The following is a 23303-nucleotide window of genomic DNA, read 5'->3' on the forward strand; positions in this document are numbered from 1 at the left end:
ACTTAAGATTAGGTTTCTTACACTGGTTTTCTTTTCTTTTTCTCCACAAAATGACAATTAGACCAAATGGCAAACAAAAAATTTGGACGGAGTGGCAATTAGACCAAGTGCGTATAGACTAAATAGACAGTAGATCAAGTGGTTATTAGTTCAAATGATGATTGGCGAATTGTTGATTAGACCCCTTGTATCGTGGACCAACTGGGTATAAAACTAGACCAAATGAAATTTGACAGTCAGAAAATTAGACAAAATTATAATAAACCGTGTGTAAAGAGGGGGGGGGGGGGGGCGTTGAGTGTGAAGATTTGTGTGGATGTTTGTGTATGTTGATGCTGTCATTCATCAAAATAAACGTTTTTAGGTATTTTCTTCAACATTTTGAAATTATAGAAAAGATAATCAACTTTAGTATTTGAGGTCATGGGCTATCTAACATGAACTTGAAAGCGCTAGAAACCACCTACGGTGCTAAGACATCGATAGCTCGAATAAAGATAAAATGACGTCGTCCGAGAGTGCTAGACTTATGTTAGCCACACCCAACGTTTTATGTGAGAAGTGTTAGCGCACATTACATAATGATTATAATAATTATGATAATTTTGATAATAAAAAAAGAGATAACAATAAGAAAAACGACGATGATAAAATCTATGTTTTCATAGCACACATATCCACCATGCAAGGTGCTCACATCATTTAAGGAGTTCTTTCCCACTGGTAACCACTTAACACCTGGGTGGAGACTGGAGAGGGGCAATATTATTGTAGACTAATAATAATAATAATAATATCTTGCCAAAAGACACTTGTACTAATTGTAACGAGGTTCGAACCAACGACCTTCACATATCCAGTGAAGTATATTAAGTTACAAATGGAGCCCCCTCCCACAACTAGCATGCTAGCTCATCCCCAAGATGCTTTATCCGACATTCTATGTTAATTTGTAAGGATACCAACATAGAGGGACTACTTAACCGCCCATTGACTCCCGACCTACGAGCGCATCAAATTGTCTACTCACATTTTTAGACAGTGTTTTAGTACCTTCTTTACAAAACCCATATTTCAATCAGGTACTTTGAATATAGAATACTGGAACGGGACCCAAAACAATGGGAGCAAAATACATTTTGGTGATTATTCCCCTGAAGGTTAACGTTAACTTTGTGACCGTTACAACACATTGTTCATTTTGGTGTATGCGGCAATTATCTTCACTGTCTACTTTTGAGGTTGCCGCCATCTTTTGTCCAGTCTTTTGTTCTACCATCTGTCCGGCGACAATATCACAATACTTGTTAAACTAATTGTTTTCAAAACGGCCTCCTCGCTTGCTTCGATTGATTACCTGTCAGTAATCGATAATCCGTTGCCATGCATTCCAAAACGAAAAGTCCTTTGTGGCTTCGTCAACGAACCGCACCCCGATCAACGTTGGAAAGGCGGAGACAGCTCATTTTCTTTGGTCTAGTAATGTGGCTGATAGCGAAGCCGCGTGTTTCCATGTGATGCGGTTTATCCAGGGTCACTCCATTCGTGGTTTACCATGAGACTTGGCAATGTTGTCACTGGATTTTGTGATATAGGCCTAACCGAAATGGCACACGTGCATGGATGCTAGTAAACAATAAACTCGTTTGTTGCGAGGCTTCTTCACAGATTTGTAAATGTAATACGCCTGCGCCTTGGGGTAGACTTGAGATTGTTCCATGTTTTGTTTGTTGGCCTTGCTAGCATTGCGTTTCATAGAGTCCAAGATGAGACGAAGTTCCTTCGTTGGGTTGCCTAGAACTTGTTACCTCGTAAATCCTATACAGAACAGAAAAATGATAAAAAGAGTAAGTATATCACAAAATAGGAAAATAATCCCACCCCGGGAATCCCACAAAGTAATTCGAATCTCTATCTATATATTGTCTCTTCTAACGTAAGATCAACGCCCGGAATTGCCATTACCTCGCATTGCCGCAACGACGCTCGCCATTTTGGCCACTTTCCTTATCGCGCTGTCCTCTGGTGCCGTTGCAGGTGGTGGTTCTTGTTGCTGTTGTTGCTGCTGCTGTTGCTGCTGGTGTTGCTTAGCAGCTACTTTGGACATCTGGGAGAAAGATGCCGGGTTGCTATGGAGAACACCTGAAAGAGCCTTCCATCGGTCACGCCCTTTTATCACTGGTTTGTCTCCCTCCTCTTCAGGCTGGCTCTGCGTGACAGGATAACATGATTTAACAAAAACGTTGACATGTATGAATACCAATAGGCCTATTAAATAAGAAATGTGAATATGCAAATAAACTGCTTTGAATATTCATGTATTTGAGTCGAATTCGAGATCGGCATGGGGCGAATAAACCTAGTACACAGATTTGCAATAATCAATCGCCAAGTTTTTTTTATTTTTATCTATATGGAATTCATCATGATTAAAGTCGCTAGGTTAGACAGTAGATGACTTAAAGGGCAAGTCCGTCCCACGTGCAAGATGGGTTTCGCAAATAGAGGGGGGGGGGGGGGGGGAGAAACAGGACAGTGAAAGTTTTAACAAAATCGGATGGAAAATAAGAAAGTTATGGGACTTTAAAGTTTCATAAGATTTCACGGAACAGTGATTATCTGCCATGCAAATTCGCTAGTTGAACCCACTTTTCTCTATCTTCTCTATTTGTACATAAATTTATCAAAAATATATCATTTTTGTTTCTCTGGGAATGAAAAAAAAATGGCTTGATTCCTCATGGACTATGTTCAAAATCACCATACGATTATTGTAACTTCTTGTAATATAAAGAAAAAACTGTATACAGGCTTGTCAAAAAAAGAGAAAACTTAATATTTCATTAATAAAATACATGGGGTGATATCGTCAACTCACCAACTTGTATACAGCCTACGTGATACATATTACGGTTTCATCCGATTTTGATGAACTTTCACCGCTTTGTTTGATAAAAACTGGAAAATTGACCCTTTTGATTTTGATTTTGATTTTGATTTTTTTTTTCTTCTTTTTTTCGCCAAAGTGATGAGGTAACTAGCGATTTGGCCATTAAACATTGGCCCCTTTAACATGTCTTTAAAACAAGGAGAACAACATCAGACAACATGTGTCTTACATGTTTCTTCCACGTTTCCTTTTCACTACCAACACTGTACATGGGTTTTATATTAATGTTTGGACGCACGCTTTACGTCATACAGCATTTAATTTTAAAAAGGAAAAGAAAAAAAAGACTTGCTTACATCGTGTTGGATAGCTTGGAGAGCTTGTCTGCCCTGTTCAGTCTTCTTCTTTCTCATCTCTGTGAATTCATCAAGGGAGATACTGCGAGTGTTCGATGCAGCCTGTAACTCGAGTCGTTTTGATTTGATGACTTCGGCCTGCTCTTGTGTCATACCTACGAGTATAAACAGAATAATATGTATAATTTATCTATTCATATATATTTTCATTATTGTTCTTCTCCTGCCGATTATTCTTGATATCTTTCATATTCTTATTCTTATTCTTCCTCCTCTTCTTCTGTTTCTTCGCAGTCTTCTTCTCCTGCCTCTTCTTCTTGTTCTCTTTACTTCTTGTTATCCTCCTCCTCCTCCTCCTCCTCCTCCTCCTCCTCCTCCTCCATCTTCTTCTTCTTCTAAATTAGTGAGCACTTTTTTTTTGTTTGGCCCTCGAAAAATTTGAAAATGTGCACCCCCCCAAAAAAAAAATGCTAAAAATCACGTGTTTTTACATGTTCCTCCCTCCCCCCCCCCCCCTGGATCCGCCACTGACTGGTGGTGGTGTGGTGGTGATGGTGGTGGTGGCGGTGGTGTGGTGGTGCTGATGGTGGTGGAGTGGTGGTGCTAATGGTGATGGTGTGTGTGATGGTTATGATGAAAATAATGATCGTGACGAGGATGAGGATACTGTTTAATGTATACGAGGATGCAGATGCTGTTAAAAGTACACTGGTATATTAGTCGCAATGATACGACCATTGCTATTGTAGTGGTAGGAGAGAACAGTCTGTTATAAAAAAAAAAATGGTATTATTACGTGATTCTTTAACTCACCTTTCGGTACAAAGAATCCTTTATTGGGATCAACCATAAGATCTGGGTTTATACTCTGTAACTCCCTCCTGATCGCTCTCTGCGCCACATCAATCTGATACGTGGATTGCTTGAGTTCTTTCTGATAGTGATTCAGTTTGATCATTAATCTCCTTTCTTCACGATCATTCAGAGTCTTTGCCGTCACATACGATTTGTTCTGTCTCGGTTTCTTTTCGTTTTTCGAAGTATCGTTCTTGGAGTTATCGCCTTCTGTGTCCTCCGGAGGTTCCATGTCATCGATAACAATTTCACCGATGTCACCGCCGTTCAAGAGTCCCTCGACGACTTCGGCAAAATGGACGCCCGGTTGCAACATGGTTGACGGATCGACGAGTCACTCCTGTGTATTGTGAAGAAAAAAACCCTACAAGTAATGAGCTTTAGAAGACAACAGAACCCTCTTCCTAATTTTGGAACAAAACTTAGGCTATCCACCCCTTCCCCTTGTCTCTAGTATTAACATCAGTAGGCGTAGATGTAGTACAGTAGTAGAAGTGGTGCTAGTAATAGAAGTGTTAATAGTAGTATTAGTAATGGTGGTACTGGTGTGGGTAGTTCTAGTAGTAGACGTTCTAGAATAAGAAGAAGAAGTAGTAGTAGTAGTAGTAGTAGTAGTAGCAGCAGTAGTAGTAGTAGTAGTAGTAGTAGTAGTAGTAGTATTAGAAGTAGTAGTAGTAGTAGTAGTCGTAGTCGTAGTATTGGTAGTAGTAGTAGTAGTAGTAGTAGTAGTAGTAGTAGTAGTAGTAGTATTAGTATTAGTAGTCGTAGTAGTGGTGGTGCTGGTGGTGGTAGTAGACCTAGTAGTAGTGGTCGTAGTAGTGGTATTAGTAGTAGTAGTAGTAGTAGTAGTAGTAGTAGTAGTAGTAGTAGTAGTAGTAGTAGTAGTAGTAGTAGTAATAGTAGTAGTAGTAGTAGTAGTAGTAGTAGTAGTAATAGTAGTAGTAGTAGCAGCAGCAGCAGCAGCAACAGTAGTAGAAGTAGTAGTAGTAGTAGTAGTAGTAGTATAGTAGTAGTAGTAGTAGTAGAAGAAGTAGTAGTAGTAGTAGTAGTAGTAGTAGTAGTAGTATAGTAGTATCAGTAGTAGTAGTAGCAGCAGCAGCAGTAGTAATAGTAGTAGTTGTTTTGGTGGTGGTAGTTGTACAGTAGTGGTAGTAGTGCTGGTTGATGGTAGCGGTATAGTGGTACATTGTGTGTCAATATTGTTTCTGAGATTTTAGAAGAACACATGTAAAGCTTCAATCAAAAGAGGGCGCCAGATGGCCCCATCAGTATTAAAAGCCACTCTCTCGTTACTATACCAATCTGACTGTACTATCTTTTGTCGTCTGACATTAAATGCCATCGAACTAAGCTTGAAACATGATGACAGCGGTGAAAGTTTGTAAATCCATGTAGGAAAGTGTTTGTAATACACCTATAACTCTATTATGCGTCTGCATACCGTGTTATGAACTGGAATTCACCTGTTTACTTTGAGAGTCAACTCAACGTATAGTCAGCCCCACTCATGTAAGTTTGTGTAGTGTTACTTGCATGCAAAGCATTGAAATTCGAGATCTCTGTCTGAATTGTTTGCTGTGGTGTACAACATGCCTGACACTGTGTCTCCTGAGGGTACTGAGGGTGATTTGCAAGGGGCCCATTTCGTAAAGCCTTCTGTCCAACCCCCTGGTCATTTCCATGCGGCTGCGGGAAATGTAGGTCTAGTTGAAGGGTGGAAAATCTGGAGACAGCAATGGGACAACTACACTATTCTCACAAACCTCTCCAAACAACCAGATCGGTACCAAACTGCACTACTACTGCACAGTGTGGGACAAGATTGTCTGCGTGTCTACAACGGCATGAAGTTTGCTAATGCCGCTGAAAGTGTGAAATGCTCTGTGATACTGGATAAGTTTGATAAACATTTCCTTGGTGAGAGCAGAGAATTCTTTGAAAGATTCAAGTTCAATCAACGCAGTCAGGAAGATGGTGAATCTATTGAACAGTATGTGACAGCTCTGCGTACAATGAGTAAGACGTGTGGATTCTGTGACTGCATGAATGACAAATTGCTCGTTGATCGTGTTCTACTGGGAGTACGTGATGATCGTATGCGAGAACTACTCATCTCCAAATCTGATCTTGACCTCTCTACTGCCATTGATGTTTGTAAAGCAGTTGAAGCGACGTCTACTCACATGAAGGCGTTGAAAAGTGAGGAAATTAACAGGGTGAATCGAAAACCTTTCCCTAAACATGCTAAAACTGGAAGTGGAAAGCAGAAGTTTGTAAAGCAGAAGCCGAAAGAGCTCAAAAAGTGCAAGTTCTGTAATAAATCACACGAAATGAAGAAGGAATGCTGCCCTGCATGGGGTCAAAAGTGCAATGTGTGCCATAAGCCCAATCACTTCAAGGGATCTGCAGTGTGTACTTCCAAGAGTGTTCACCAACTCGAAGATGATGAGTACTCCTCCACTGAAAGTATCAGTGTTGTACAGATAAATACAGTAAGTCCTGAAGATGGACCAATTTTTTGCAACATGCTACTAAATGGTCGAAGAGTACAGTTCCAGTTGGACTCTGGAGCAACAGTGAGTGTTCTCCCACAGAAGTTTCTGTCAGAAGAAGATGTAGTGAGAAATGAATGCATCCATCTCCGGATGTGGAACCACTCTCCGCTACTACGTGCTGTGGGAAAGTGCAAAGTCGTGACAAGGAATCCAGCTACTGGAAAAAAGTACAGGATTGACTATGTCATAGTTAAGGAGGATCTGACTCCACTGCTAAGCAAAACAGCTTCTGAGAAGATGCAGCTTATCACTGTTCACTACGAATCTATGGAAATAGTCCACAACATATTTCCTGAGAATGTCTGCAACCTAGCTCCTGAGAATCTTCACAAAGAGTATCCTGTGGTCTTCTCATCCTCTGTGACTGGTACTCTGCCGGGGAACGATGTTCATCTGACTGTTATGGATGATGCTACCCCTAGTGTTCGTCCTGCTAGAGTGATACCAGAATCCTTGAGAAGTATTGTGAAGGATGAACTTGATGCACTGCAGACAAGAGACCTGATTGAGGAAGTAAGTTCTCCAACTGACTGGGTAAGCCAGATGGCTGTTGTACAGAAGAAATCTGGTAAAGTGCGTGTGTGCTTAGACCCTAGACCACTCAATCTCGTGCTGAAAAGAGAACATTATCCTCTGCCTGTTCTCGATGATATCCTGCCTCAACTGTCCAATGCAACGGTCTTCTCCATCTGTGATCTCAAAGATGGATATTTGCACTGTGTTCTTGACGACGACTCAAGTCTGCTAACTACCTTTGCAACACCATGGGGAAGGTATAAATGGAAACGTCTACCATTTGGCTTGAAGGTTAGCAGCGAAATCTTCCAAAAGAGACTTCATCTAGCACTGGATGGTCTTCAAGGGGTACGATGTGTGGCAGATGACATCATAATCTGGGGTAACAGTGATGCTGAGCATGATACCCGACTACAGAGTCTTCTACAGAGATGTCAAACTGTTGGCATAGTGTTGAACAAGGAGAAATGCCAATTTCGACTGAAGGAAATCTCGTTCCTAGGCCACATAGTATCCAACTCTGGACTGAAAGCTGATCCATCCAAGATCGATGCAATCCTGAACATGAGTTCTCCAACCTGCAAGGATGACATCCATCGCTTACGTGGCATGGTCAATTATTTGGCCAGGTATCTGCCCAAACTATCTGATGTCATGAAGCCTCTCAATGACTTAACCCACAACAACTCTGCGTGGACTTGGGACTCCAACCATGACAAAGCCTTTAGGTTGCTGAAAGAGATGCTGATACAAGCTCCTGTGTTGGCGTTCTACAACCAAAGCAAGCCACTTCAAATCCAAACTGATGCCAGTGCTACAGGGTTAGGTGCTGTGATGCTACAGGATGGTCAACCAATAGCATATGCCAGTAGGATGCTGAGTGATCCTGAGACCAGATACTCTGTCATTGAGAAGGAGATGCTAGCAATAGTCTTTGCACTGGAAAAGTGGAATCAGTTCACTTTTGGTCGTAAGACAACAGTATATAGTGACCACAAACCACTGGAGTGCATTGTGAAGAAGGCCCTGGACAAAGCTCCCAAACGCCTACAAGGAATGTTACTACGCGCCATGGCGTATGATGTTGAAGTGAAATACCTTAAAGGGAAGGACAACATCTTGGCTGATGCACTAAGCCGTGCTTCTCTTCCGTATGAGAGCGGACAGCATGATCTAGAGGTGGTGAATGCTGTCAAACTCTTGTCTCTCCCTGATGACAAGATAGCTGAGATAAAGAGACAGACTACCCAAGATCCAACTCTCTCCCAGCTCAAAGACACCATACTTGATGGGTGGCCAGACAACAAGACAAAGCTTCCTTTGTCACTGACTCCATACTTCAGTTTCAGAGATGAACTTTCGGTGACTGATGATCTGATTTTCAAGGGAGAACGGCTGGTAATCCCTAAGCAGATGAGGCGACAGATCAAGGAGGAGTTACACATTGGCCACAATGGAGTCGAAGGAACTTTGAGAAGAGCCCGTGAATATGTTTATTGGCCAGGTATGAACAAGGAGATAAAGGAGTGGATCCAGACATGCGAGACCTGTCAAGAAAACTCAGTTTCTCAACCTGCCCAACCTTTGATGTCTCATCCTATCTCTGACAGGCCATGGTCAAGAATTGGAATCGATCTCTTCCATCATGATAACGAGAACTATCTCATTATGGTCTGTTACTACTCCAATTTCTTTGAGATAGAAAAGCTACAGAGGACGACTGCCCCCGCAGTAATCAAGCGACTGAAACGTCACATCGGACGCTATGGAGTGCCAGAGATCATTGTCTCAGACAATGGACCTCCTTTCTCTTCAAGGGACTTTGCTGAGTTTGCCAAAGAGATGGGAATCAAGCATAACACCATCTCACCTCACAACAGCAAGGCAAATGGCAAGGCAGAGTCTGCTGTTAAGACTGCCAAAAGACTGCTTACCAAATGCAAGGACACTGGAGATAACGTTGATCTAGCCTTACTCAACGTTCGTAATACACCAACTCAAGGTACCCAGACCAGTCCTGCGCAAAGGTTCATGGGTAGACGAACACGTACACTCCTACCCACCACAACTCAGTTGTTGATGCCTGATCGTGACTCAGGACCTGATGTCGAGAAACTCAATTCAAACCAGAGACGACAGGAGAAGTATTTCAACAGAAATACAAGGAAGCTCAAGGATCTTCCACTTGGAGCAACTGTACGTGTGAAACCATTCAACCATAGAAAGAAATGGAAGAAAGCGGTGATCCTGAAGAAAATAGACGATCGATCATATGAAGTTCGCTGTGATGGTCAAACACTTCGTAGAAACAGAGAACATCTCAGAGCGACCTCATCCACGTCAGATACACTTGATCCTATTCCCAACATGTTTAACTGGGAATGCCAGGACAACAACCAACCCAAGGTGAGGACTACAGAGCAGCGTCAATCTACCACTACAAGTCCTGTGAAGTTTCGCGGTGATGGTACATCTGAGACGCTTGACGAGAACAACACAAGCTCGCTGAGACGTTCAAACAGACAACGTCGAGAACCGCATAAGATGAAAGATTTCGTAACATTTTGAACACTTAAAAAGAGAACATTCGTGAGATACGTGAATGACATCACTTCATCTAACTCTGGACATTTGAACTTTTTTTAAAATTTGAAGAAACTGGACTCTAAACACAATCCCAAATCTTCTGACACTATGAAGACTCACAAGAACTCAAAAGGACTCTGATATTTTTTGCTTTGAAATATTATTTTGTGCAGTTATATGATTGTAAAAGATCTCATAAACCAATCTTTTGATATTCTTTAATCTTTTATCTGTTTTGGTACCAGGTTGATATTGACCTCCAAAATTGAGACATTCTCCGGCACAAAGCTCAAAGAGGGGAGGATGTGTCAATATTGTTTCTGAGATTTTAGAAGAACACATGTAAAGCTTCAATCAAAAGAGGGCGCCAGATGGCCCCATCAGTATTAAAAGCCACTCTCTCGTTACTATACCAATCTGACTGTACTATCTTTTGTCGTCTGACATTAAATGCCATCGAACTAAGCTTGAAACACATTGTATTGTTATACTAGTGCTTAGTAGTAGAAGAAGAAGACAAAGAAGAATCAGTATAGTCGTACTAGTACTAGTAGTAGTAGTAGTTGCAGTAGTAGTAGAAGTAGTATTAGCTGGAATGGTAGTAAGAGTAACATTATATACTAGGAGGAGGAGGAGTTAGATATGTAAACATCATTATTCATTGCACAGCAAAACATATACTTACTTGAATTCATAGTTGATTTGGTGTTGTTATCCAGAGTATAAAAAAGCTAGTATGATTTTTTTATTGTTCTCAAAGTAAATCTAAATCTAAATAGTGCCATAGACCTCAGTCAAGTACATTAGTTCTCAATATTCTTCGCAGAATTCCGATATATTCAATTTCTCCATATTTCTCCATATGCATCTACGCATCCGCTTATCCCTAGCCATATACAGAACGAAAACAACCTTTTTGTGGGATCTCTTTCTATTCCACAATCGTTCCACAAAATAAAGGCAAAAGAGATGACACAGTATCAACATTTATCAAGAATGAAACATTTTTGACCAATGAGCTAACAAAGCGCACTATCATAGATCATCGCCATGTTATATTTCCGATGCGTTTGTAAATGGATTTGCTATAAGCAGCTCGAAGTTTAGTCTACATGACGAAGAAAAAGTGAGATGTGTGCATGCTTTTGTGCCGCTGAGAAAAGATGCCACCCCCACGAAGATGAGGGGTCAAACCTCGTCGATCATTCGTGTGCCCTCTTGAATAAACGAAGGGAACATGAAAACATGACGCAGTCATAACTTAATTTATCGAAAAGGATCATGAACTATGTTGCCCTACAGGGTGTCCCAGAAAAATACCGCAATGACAATCTCAATTTGGTCCATACAAGGCTTTTATAAACGAGAGGAATATGAAAACATGACGAAGTCATAACTTAATTTTCCAAAGCACTCTGTTGACTACGTGCTCCTTTATAAGGTATCCAAGAAAAAAAATCTGTTTCGTCATCAATAACTATGAAAATGAAAGTTGAATTATTTTTAGTACAGGGAAAATAGGAGAGGACCTCCCAAGATACATCACAGAGTTGCCAATTTGTGTTTGGTTGATCGGATATTCAGAAATTATCTCATGTATGAAACTGGCAATCCATTATGGAAAGAAGTTTTTGAGGGCATGTCATTGTTAGTGAAATTGAATTGTTTTCTGAATCTCTATGGATGAAAAACTCAATTCAAATTGGCAATGAGTCTATTCTTTTTCAAATCCTGGTATGAAAAGGGTATTAGAGTTATTAACGTTTTGATGAATAGTAATGGAAACTTATTGTCTCTAAAGAAATGTGGGAAGAAGTTTCATTTGAAACTTAATTATTTGTCTTATATATTCAGTTGGTCAAGTAATAAAGTGCAGATATAATGAGTTATAAGCATGTCAAACAAATTTGGAAGAACCTTTCATTCCTTCCCATATTAAAGCACTTATTCATGAAAAAAGAATGTAGATACACTTAAAAAGCTCTTTTTGGAGAAAGAATTGTTTGTCTCTGATAAGTTCAAAGTGGGAACGATATTTGAATTAAAATTTGCCATCTGTGTCGATACAAAAATACGACGTTACGATATTTCCTTTCACATCAGTTATAAGTCTGAACTACTTTCAGTATAAGATTACAAATATAATTTTTGTTTTTAAATAAACAGCTAATTAGGATGGAAATTGAAAACAACGAAAAATGTTCATTTTGTGAAGAAAAAAAAGAAATAGAAGATATACATTTAATTTATGAATGTGAGATTAATAAAAAGATTTGGAATGAAACCTCAAACTGGATTTATGAAAGAACTCAAATTAGAATTTTGTTCGCTTTACAAAATATAAATTTTGGCTTTGAAGCTAAGAGAAACGACCCTCTAAATTGCATTGTTATATTAATTAAACAACATTATGTTTTGTTTGTAAATTGAATAGTATTGTTCCGCTTTTTGATATGTTGGAAATTATAAAGATGAGAAATATATTGTACGTCTATCTGGAATGGAAAGACACTTTGCTGTAAAGTGATGGCAGTTGCTACAATTGTTGTGTGTATAGAAAGATTATTTGATCTTTTTTGTCTTCAACATGCACATAATTGTTTGCTTGTGTGAAGATTATTAATAAATAGCCTGTGGAGGGCTAATTAAAGGGGGAAAATATTCAGAAATTCAAAACTTTCTTATTTTTAATCGGTTTACGCTTTAACTTTCACTGACATGTTTCTGTCATTTTCTGCTTCTATTTAAACCAACTTATTATCAGAGTGAACTTTCCCTTTAAACCACAAACCCACAGTCTGTCGATGTATCCAGTACATCATGAAATCTTAATGACAGTACTTTTACAAAACAAGACAAACTCAGAGAACATTTTATATTGAAGGGGTATAGGCAGATCGACGCAACTATGAAGCTATAGATAAGATATATGAGAATGTGTAGCAAACTTACCTCAGAAAAAAGTTCTTGGAAGTGTTTCATAACCATCTGTAGTTTAGTGTCCAATCATATTGGTACTCCGTTGTTGTAACTTCTGTTGTTCCAAAGTAATAGTTTCTGCCGGAAAAGAAAATTATGATATATCGAATCACGCCAATTCCTCAGTCCTGCCTTAATAAAGGTTTACTAACATGTTCAAATTTATGGATGTTTCTTTCCTGGGGACCTATAGTGACGAGTTATTCCATTAATTTACCTGTTATTAAAGAATGAGCTACAATACTTGGAATCCAGTCTGCATATATTACTTGTTGCTATGTCGGGCAAGCTTTCAGGTTGTCAAGAACAATCTTTGTTTTCACAAATATGCATACAATTTAAATTATGTTAGTAAACTGGTCTGATTCGACAGAGTGAAAATGTTGTTGTTATTTTTGTTATTTAGTTGCATGAGTCAAAAAAGATGTGCACCGTATATAAATTACACCGGCACCACACCTGTAACCATGGCAACGTTCAGTATGAGAACACAACTTAAAGTTGCCTGGAGAATGGGAGTGTCTAGTGACTTCACAAAATTAACACCGTCTCTCTTACCGTTAGATATAATACAAAATATATGCATCAAAAAGCACTTACTATACCATAAATATTCTTTTAGATTCATGATATTGCTATCTCACCTTGAAATATTAGGAATATTGGATGCAATCTTGATCAAGTTCCTGTTCGAGCTTTTTTGTTGATAAGACGGTTTATTGATGAGAAATCATTTGCGGCCAGATAGCCTAACTGCGGATTATATTACGGATACATGTATCGAATGGATACATAAATAAATGATTTGTCCGGATACATAACTTTTTGTCCGAATACATAACCTGTCCTGCCACAAAACATGTATTTATACTTACAGTAGATAAGAAGACGGCAGACTATTACGTTGAAGCAGTTTCCAATATTAAAAATCAACGTTCATCCTAAAGTTAGAGTGACTTCTGCGGTCAACTGCTACACTATAATGTAACTGCTGATGATATATCCGTGTTCTTCAAGAATAATATATGGCGAACAGTTAGCTTAGTAACGGTATATACACCGCTGTCTTATTACCATCAAAATCCCTTCTCAAAAAAAAGTTTTAGCCGCTATCTTCCAGGAGCGTTGTGGGTAGCAAAACCGATGCATTATGTATAATAGTTACGGCCTTCATTAATCTTCAATGGATTCACTCACCTCTACACACCGCGTGTTGTGTTCTACATTATAAAAAATTACCCGAACAATTTCTATTAATGCGACTTGGGGCATCTATTATGCATAGTAGGGGGACAATGATGTTTGTTTGCACTGCGTATATAATAAGAACTGTATTATACTGTGACCGCTATAGCGAGACATCTGGAACACCCTTTTGTGCTCCTGAAAGAGCGATGGCAAGGGGTAAAGAAAGGGGGTGGGTGATTACCTCGGCTTAGCGAAGAGAGAGGGGGGGGGGGGGTGGGGGGAATGGGGCACTATGCATGGTATAACAATATTACAGAAATGTATCCGGGGGGGGGGGGGGACAACGTACTAGGCAGACAGATTTTATCTGCCTACGTATCGAGAAATGACCCCTTTTTTCTTTCTATTTTTGGCCATTCCATAGCCCAATGTGGTATCGTAATTATTACGAAAAAACAAACTACTTGGTAATGAATAAAGTATGTTAAAAAAAAGGAAGTGATAAATAATGGTAGGATGAACCCCCTCCTTCCCTTCTCCTATCATTAAGATTTTCTGACTATTCCCTAAATGGAGGAGATTGATAAGTTTCTAAGAAGTTCTTCCACTCTATCCTGACCTAGAGTGGAAGAACTAATGTGACACTTTTGACCAATTTTGCAGAGCACGAGGGAGGGGGTTGCACCCCTTCCCACTGCCCCCCCCCCCAATCATCCATAGACTCCTGATTATACCCCGAGTGAAATAGGGAGATGTAAGCTTCTTAAGAATGCAAGTGCTTTCTATCTATCACCCTAAGCCTCTCCAGCTTGTGTATTATTGTCGACCGATAGGAGTGATATCGATTTATTGATGGGACATCGAGTTTTTCAAGACGCGAGGGGAGGGGCGAAACAAGGAATTATCCTGCGTGACCTTGTTTGCTCTAACTGCCTCGCGACGATACGGAATCTTCTTGATAAGATAGGCTACACGTATTAACACAAAAGAGTATTACAAAAAAGATGGGTAGATAATAAATTATCGAGACAGAATTAGCGAGAGGGAGACGGGTGCAGAGAGAGGGGGAGGGGTGGTAGCGATAGGAGGGGCGAAACATTGAATGATCCGTCTGATCCCGTCTGACCTCGCAACTATATATGGGGGTATACTTCGATTATCATAGGCTAAAATGTAATCACACAAATGAGTATTAAGCAGAGAGGTGCACAGAGAGAGAGAGAGAGAGAGAGAGAGGGGGGAGAGAGAGAGAGAGAGAGAGAGAGAGAGAGAGAGAGAGAGTGGGTAGGGTGTGGAAGCGATGGGAGGAGCGGAACATTGCATAATCCCGTCTGACCTTTCTTTATCTACGTACCTGGGTTGGAAGAGAGAGAAAGAGAAAGCGGGCGGGCGACGTGCACAGCATATACTTGTTTTATGTTTATGATCTCATGATTTGTCTTTTACGTCTTCTTGATATCTATTACATAAGATATGTATATCTAAAGTAATCATGGATATTCATGTATTATACCCAAAGACGTTTAAATATAATTTGATTATACCATTAGGTAACGATGAGAGCCTTCTACAGTTTTGATGATCCTCATGCATTAGTTGAGCGGTTTTTGTTGTTGTTGTTGCTATTTTATTTATTATTGTACTTCGTTTTCTTGTATTCTTTGTTATTGTTATTGAAATGAAATAGATAAATAAATTTATATCGATGAAAATTTAAAAATATGTGGGTCACTTTTTGTGTTGAGTCTATTGCATAGGACTGGTTAAAATTGAAAGCTGACTGATACCATGGACGTAGTAGGTCCATGCTTATACCTACACATACACTACCGCCTATCCCCCGAAATGGAAGACGTTGCATTTTTACTATATAAAAAATTGTAATACAGCCACAAATTTTATTTTTCGAGGTTGCGTAGCTTATTCGCCGGTTGGCTGTCTCGTCGCTCAACAGTTTCTCACGAATTGAACCCCCTGTTTGGCACCCCGCCGGCTGGATCCGCCCCTGTCGGGAACTACAAAACATATTTTATGTTAGGAATTACCAACCTTCGGATAAATAATCAACCCTATGTCGTCTTGTTTTCCTTTCTTAATTTTGAACCTTCGCAATAATCAACGAACCCTCAGCAAAATATTCGTAATGATGAATTCAATCATATTTTATTTGTGAAATGATGCCCCGCTCCCCCTAATATGGGAATGAAAGTTTGCATTTCGTACTTATGAACCTTAGGAAAAACGAGACCCACCCCTCCCCCCCCCCCCCAACAGGAAAAATTCCTCTGTATGGCCATGCATTATGGTTCAAGGCATGGCCACACAGAGGAATTTTTCCTGTTGGGGGCCGGGGGAAAATGCAATGAATTTTTGACAATTTATTGCTTTTTCTTCGTTTTGGGGGATTTGTGGGGGCGGCCGCGTACCCTAGCAAACACTGCGTACAGTTATGATTCAGGGGCTAAGCAATGGCCTCGTTACTGTGAGGACCTAGGATAAAAATCGTGTCGATCAGCTATATTAGTGCCCTTTTGTGAGGCATTAATCCTCATTACTGTCAATTATGATTTAAGGACGTAGGTTGTCTAGCTGATTAGCATAGTAGCACACATATGATTTAGCAGTCATACAAAAACGAACACTCTCAAATTAATATTCAATTAAATCTGAGAATGTATGCCATTTTCTAGATCTATTAGAAATAAATAATTTTTAAAAATCCTTTCCTAAACTGGGGTAAAAATAAATATTCCACCATTATGACCAATAGTGTATATGAGGCTTTTATGTGTCAATCGCAAGGGTTCCATGATTATAAAGAGCGCCATCATGTTGCGCTACAGACACGAACACATTTATTCATTAATTTAAATATGAGAATGTCTCTCTGGCCATCGAATTTCTATGAAAGATAGTTTGAAAGTGCGCCATCATTCAGATAATTTTGTCCGGTAATATGTTTGTCCGATACCCATTCACTGTTTTGCTTTTGCTTTCTTGCCCCCCCCCCACCTCCTCTCTCTTGCTCTCTCTCTTTGTCTCTCTGTCTCTCTCTTTTATTCCCTCCAACTCTCTTTTCACAGTATTTTCATCTGCTCCCCGACTCTCCTTTATTCTATCTCTCTCCTTCTCTTAGTCAGGTGGCTAAGTGAAATTATCGTTACCGGCCGGATACAAGCGCCATTTTTGGTACAAGGCTTCCTTAGGACCTACTGAACGATATTAGGGTAGGAGCCCCCGGCAAAAATTTCAAATAGGGGTGTGGTGGGTGGGGGCGTCGTCCCGGAGCCCCCAAATAAGAAATAGGGTGAAATTACATTAATTTGTTGTTGTACAAATGCAAATTTTGATACAGGGCTTCCTTAGAACTTACTAAACAATTTTAGGATAGAAGCCCCCTGCAACAAATTAATATAAGGGTTTGGTGGACGGGGGAGTCGTCCAAGAGCCCCCGAATTAAGAAATAAGGTAAAATAACATTGATTTGTTGTTGTGCAAACGCAATCTTTTGGTACAGGGCTTCCTTGGGTCATTCTAAAAGATGTCATGGTAGGAGCCCCAAACAAAATATTTATAAAGGTGCGATTGGGGGGGTGGGGCGTCGTCCCAGAGCCCCCAAATAAGATATAAAGTCAAATAACATTGATTTGTTGTTGTTAAAATGCATTTTTTTTGTACGGGGTTTCCTTATGAACTTCTGAATGATGTGAGGGTAGGAGCCCCCGGCTTATATTCATATATATATGTGAATGGGGGCGGGGCGTCATGCCAGAGCCCCGATGTTATATATAATGTAAGATCACATTGGTTTGTGGTTATACGACCGTCTGTTTTTGGTTAAGGGCTCTTTTAGGATAGGACCTAGTGAACAATATTAAGGAAGGAGCCCCTAAAAAAATAATCACTTAAGAGTGAAGGCGGCAGGGGCGTTGTTCCAGAGCACCCACATCATATACAGCGTATAATCACATTGATTTTTTTGTTCACCTGAATACTCAATACTACTGAAAAGAAATTCATTTAGAATAACATTGATTAGGTGTGTACACATGCCAAATTTGGTACAGGGCTTGTAAGGACTTACTGAAAGATATTAGGGTTGGAGCCCCCAACAATATGATTTGGGGCGGGGCGTCGTGCTGGAGGCTTCTTCTTGTCTCATTGATAGAGCCTGATGGACTCGACTTTGTCTTACAAGACAATGGTCAGCCTTTCAAGAACCTGGAAAGGCTCAGAGTCAACGGTCATCTTCTAAAAGGGATGCTTGGTTAGATAAGCAAATGTCTCTGTGGTATCATCGTACACTTTCCAAGCCTGCTAGACTGACTTCTTTCCCGTGCCATGAAATGATGATGTCTTGTCGCAACCCAAATATGGGTATAACACAGAAGTGCCTGTGACTTTGGCTCTCCCAAACTCCCACAGATGGCATTGATGTGGAAGTATATGTATTTCTTTCCCATACCTTATGCCACCAAGATGTCAGTTAATGGTTGAGTCTTGAGGAAGATAATAGAATTTGCCGACACGGATGACTACAACATCAAGACACTGCCAGTTCCTCTCTTTTTACAGATAGACTCTGACTTTCTAGCTGTCTGGAATTTGAGGATCCCCCACAAGATATAACCTCTTGGTAGTCTGCAGTTGCTTCTCGAGGTATGGAATGAAGACTTCGTTGGCGTACCCATCAAGTACTGATGCCGATAACAGACAGACAGAGGACGATGACAGCTCCGTCGAAGACTTTACAGCAATATGCTAATGGTGGCCCTGCTTGGTCAGGCTGCTCAGGGCAATGCAGCAGGTCAGACTTTGTACCTGGTAGATGAAGATCAGTACCGATGTCTGAGAGAGAGGAGCGATGTAGAGTTGGTCAAATAGTGCTACATTGTTATGAAGCACTTCAATCAATCTTCTCGTTTTTCTTTGAGCTATATTGCAGTGGGAATTTCTGAAGAGAGCCAGTGAATTTCTCTTGATTGGATCGTGGATTGAGTGGGTGCGCTCATCAAGCACAGTCTTGAAAAACTCTTGGTACTGTTTCCTTCTAGTCTCATCCAGAGTGTGGACTGTGGTAGCAACGGCTCTGTCTGTGCATTTGCAACTGTAAAGCGTTACCAGATCATTAAAATCATCCGAAAAAGGACTACCCGTTTGCCTGATGCTTGTAGAAAGGGCATTGTTTGTTTCTGTGATGAGATACCTTGCTCATGGTTGGTGCTGGAAGTTCTTAGGATTCTCCATATCATCTTCCGTGAAGTTGTCTTCCTCAAACTCTTTCAGCATTCTAGTCATTTCTGGTCCAGAGAGCATCCATCGTCTAAGAGCAGCAGGGTTTTCCAGGAGTCCAATAGCGCCATTTGCACCTTTCAAAATATTGTTCTCTAGCTTATGGGCGTGGTCAAAAGGGATCGAAGAAAGCTTGTTTGATGTTTTGGAAAGAACACAGTGTGAGTGTTGATCAAACTCCTTCTTTACAGTGGCTGGTAAAGACTTCATATCTCAATTGTGGACAGACGTTCACCTGGAATAGTGCACATGTTCCAATTCGGAGGACCTTCACATACAGTGGGAAGTTTTCTCCCTGTGAGCTCTGATCAAGATGAGTATGAGGGCTTCATATTTCATGATCTGGTCCGAGAACATGAAAGTAGGGCCCTTCTTCAGCATGTGATCTCTCCACTCCGTGGCTGATCGTTCATCCTTGGGGCCTGTACTTGGCCTGAAAACCTCCTGCTGCAAATTGTTGAATTACAGGCAAGGGGTCATGAGGGGGTTATGCCTTTGATTGGTTGGACACTAAATTTTGCAAAGAGTGTGTTAGGAGGAGGGCTTTTATAACTGTATAAAACTGTATAAACCAACCCGTCCGCAAGCATCATGAATTAATTCTTCTTTTCTTAAATCCATGTCAAATAGAAAAGGTAGTGATTTTATAGTATCACACTCCAATGTTGAAAATGTAATAATACAGTGGCATTGCCATGTAGATCAGATTGCGAGGCTTCACCCCACTTACTTTAATTTACTGTATGATGACCGTGTTCTTTTGTTATTTTGGATAGGACTATTTACTGGCAATTCACAATATTCTACCCCGGAGTATGCAAAGTATTCAGGTGAAACAATTCAACGTTCAGTAGGTCCTAAGAGAGCCCTGTACCAAAAACAGACGGTCATATAACCACAAACCAATGTGATCTTACATTAGATATAACATGGGGGCTCTGGCACGACGCCCCGTCCCCTTCACACACGTATGAATATTATGCCGGGGGCTACTACCCTCACATCGTTCAGAAGGTCATAAAGCAGCTCTGTACCAAAAATTGCATTTTAACAACAACTCATCAATGTTATTTTACTTTATTTCTTATTTGGGGGCTCTGGGACAACGCCCCGCCCCCAAATTGCACCTTTAAAAATATTTTGTTGGGGGCTCCAACCCTCACAATGTTCAGAAGTCCTAATGAAGCCCTGTACCACAAGATTGCATTTGCACAACAACAAATCAATGTTATTTTACCTTATTTCTTATTTGGGGGCTCCGGGACGACGCCCCCACCCACCACACCCCTATTTGAAATTTTTGCCGGGGGCTCCTACCCTTATATCGTTCAGTAGGAAGCCCTGTACCAAAAATGGCGCTTGTATCCGGCCTGTAACGATAATCGATAAATTTGACGCTAAGCCACCTGACTATCTCGCCCTCCTGTTAATTATACACAATTCTTGGTGATCGTTGTATTACTGACAGTTTGCATGAGATATATAAATATTTCCAAGGTCCTAGACGCGGTCATTGTTAGGGACTTTTATATTTGCACAACGACAACGTGGATTGCTACGATCGACGTCCTTTTAATTCACTGCCTTGTCCCTACTATAAATAACTAGACATATCACAAAATGAGTCCATTAAAATGAGAGGGTTCAAACGTAAATGTAATACCACCGATCACTACTGTCCGAATCCGCTACTAGAAGCCCTGCATCAAATAGCGATCGTTCAAGCAGTATATGTGTGTTATTCCCCTATAAATCGAACAAACGAAAACTTGAAATGATAATACCTATAATAATGATAATAATAATGATAATGTTAATGATAATTAGAGCTGTAACTGATACAAAAGACCAACACCATTATTTCAATAAATGAATAGAACAACTGATACAAACCAATCATGGTTTGATTGTTTGAGGCTCGTTCAGTTGACTAGTCTTCCACATCTGGTCAGTCATAGAATGGAATTTAAGGAATAGAAATGTAAGTCGTTTAAATGGAAATAATCAAAACTGTAAACAGATAGAAAATTAAATAAAACTACTTGTTACGTAGTCTTTCAGATCGGGCGTTTATAAGTATTTAAACTTTGATATTAATTATAATCCATTCAAAATAATTTGTCCAGACCTTGTACATATATAATTTCAGGGATTGGCGACGGCTGCTGTCCTTTGGTAAAGCATTACAGTGGTACATGTGAAGGAGCTTTTTATACAGGCTAGCCACGGATCGAATCTCATGTCGGTGTCACACTGTTTCTTCTGAAGTTCTTCTGCCCCTTCTATACAGATTGAGGTGGTTGGTTTGGTTGCCTGACTGTTAACATGGTTAAGAAAGCCGATTGTTAATACTTAAGAAACTGGGGTACCGATGGCTTTAAGTCCTCTCTGAAGAACTTCATAATGAGGATTAATGCCTTACCAAAGGGGCCAAAGGGCACTGGTAGACTTGGATTCGAGCCCGGGCTTGCCGGTTAGGGGACCACTGCTCTAAAACTGAGCTATCACGCCTATATGTGAACAAGTATTAGCTGGCCACATTCCAACATCTCACATTGTTACTGGTCCCACAAAGGCCTCTCGTATGTATCTTCTTTCATCGTTGTGGTCTTGTGGAGATCATAACCTGTTAATATCGACATTCATGACTATCGAAATAGAATGATGTTCCATATCCAAATTTTCATTTAAAGACATATGTAACTTGTTAAGACAACAGTTTTATTTACATTTGCCTAATGTAAACATAACATCGTCTCCGAAGCTATTAATATTTGCTGGGATAAAACTGTGAAGTTAATTAGATGATCAAATTAGATCAAGTTCAACTTTAATTACATGTAGGTTTAAAAATCTTTGTCGAAGTTATGTATTGAATAACACTTTTAAAAACACTGGTTCACAGTCACCCATGACAGAAATATTGCGAATAGGGTATTATCGGATAAAGTATAAATGACTCTTTATCACGAATTAGATTTTAAGTCATATTGGTAATGAACCTTTAATTAGGAGCTTCCAAATTTGGGTATACTTTAAAAAAAAAAATTTTTTTTTTACATACGCACTGTGCCAACCGATCGGGTCCACATGTTATATCGTTACTGTAACTGCGGCAGATTTGACTCCTGTTGGCCCGTTCTTGTAGGTGTGCTAAAATTTAGGTTTTAATTGTCTTTTGTGCATGATAGGAATTTTTTTTTTTTATTGATTTAAATCTGTATTTTACGTTCATTCAGCTTTCCATTGATATAAACTTGTTTATTCAACGGACATGATTTTTAAGTTCCATTCTCAAAGTAAATAGGGTCAACACAGAAATTAGTGTAAAACTAAGAGAGGAACTGTTACATTCAAGATCGCAATTAATAATTCCTCCCTCACACACACACACGCACACATAAACACATATATCATATCATCTACCGAATTTCTGACAGTTATAATGCTCCAAAATGAATTTCTCCTCAAAAGACTTTTTTCTTTTTCTACATGGTCTAGAAATAAAAGTACATAATTATTTTATACATGATTTTACGTTAGTATATCCTCTATTTAATCAATTAAAGCGACGCCATTGAATGAATATGATAATACGATAATAATATCTAATGTATCTGCATTTTATAGAAAGTTAGTTTGTATTTTAATTACACTTTATAATCAATCAACGAATAAAAGACTTCAGAAAGTTGCATTTACATTTCTGGCAGTCTGAAGACGACCCTGTCAGTGATACGAACAAAATAAATGATACATTGGAGCAAACACAAGGAGGGCGAGATTATATATTCAGTATTCTGATATGACTTAAAAATGCTTGCGTGAAATATTTGCTAAATTTGAATATAGAACCAGTATATATGTATTGATTTGTTAGTCCATTACTTATCATTGACGTCAGCCATTTTGAAGAAAAAAATGGACTTTGGGGCAATTTCTAGTCTATCACACTATCTGGTGCGTAAATGATTGAAGCAAAGTCAAATTCAAATTCAAATAATTGACTTAAATCAATCCTGGCATGATAAGATATCATTACTATCAAATAAAACAAACAAAAAATATACTAGATAGAAACAAATG

At 39.6% G+C, this 23303-nt stretch overlaps 2 protein-coding genes across 4 annotated transcripts; one reads left to right on the top strand and one right to left on the bottom strand.

Moving 5' to 3' along the window:
* Positions 1–1044: 1044 nt before the first annotated feature.
* On the bottom strand, positions 1045–13977 carry LOC100893004 (bromodomain-containing protein DDB_G0280777). Of its 3 annotated transcripts, none has more exons than XM_030996103.1 (6): positions 13812–13977; positions 12711–12815; positions 4060–4441; positions 3247–3401; positions 1966–2209; positions 1045–1818 (listed from the first exon to the last, which is right to left on the bottom strand). In XM_030996103.1, exons 3-6 carry the CDS (start codon positions 4415–4417, stop codon positions 1805–1807), a joined length of 771 nt encoding a protein of 256 aa, XP_030851963.1. In that variant the 5' UTR covers positions 4418–4441; positions 12711–12815; positions 13812–13977; the 3' UTR covers positions 1045–1804. The 3 variants fall into 3 exon arrangements, with proteins under 3 accessions (XP_030851963.1, XP_003723504.1, XP_030851962.1); XM_003723456.3 differs by lacking the exon at positions 13812–13977 and adding an exon at positions 13613–13805; XM_030996102.1 differs by lacking the exon at positions 13812–13977 and adding an exon at positions 13382–13561.
* Positions 5691–9740, top strand: LOC105442754 (uncharacterized protein K02A2.6-like). The gene has a single exon (XM_011675187.2). The coding sequence runs from the start codon at positions 5691–5693 to the stop codon at positions 9738–9740; it is 4050 nt and encodes a 1349-aa protein (XP_011673489.2).
* Positions 13978–23303: the final 9326 nt, after the last annotated feature.

The sequence above is a fragment of the Strongylocentrotus purpuratus genome, unplaced genomic scaffold, assembly GCF_000002235.5.
Source record: "Strongylocentrotus purpuratus isolate Spur 01 unplaced genomic scaffold, Spur_5.0 spur5_scaffold_3, whole genome shotgun sequence".
In the NCBI taxonomy this organism is placed as follows: Eukaryota; Metazoa; Echinodermata; class Echinoidea; order Camarodonta; family Strongylocentrotidae; genus Strongylocentrotus; species Strongylocentrotus purpuratus.

What these genes read in the sequence shown, in the direction of transcription:
- LOC100893004 (XM_030996103.1), bottom strand. Translation starts at nt 4,417, where the DNA reads ATGTTGCAACCGGGCGTCCATTTTGCCGAAGTCGTCGAGGGACTCTTG. An exon ending in AGGATTCTTTGTACCGAAAG is followed by an intron (nt 3,402 to 4,059) that starts GTGAGTTAAAGA and finishes TTATACTCGTAG; the next exon opens with GTATGACACAAGAGCAGGCC. An exon ending in TCCAAGCTATCCAACACGAT is followed by an intron (nt 2,210 to 3,246) that starts GTAAGCAAGTCT and finishes CCTGTCACGCAG; the next exon opens with AGCCAGCCTGAAGAGGAGGG.
- LOC105442754 (XM_011675187.2), top strand. Translation starts at nt 5,691, where the DNA reads ATGCCTGACACTGTGTCTCCTGAGGGTACTGAGGGTGATTTGCAAGGG.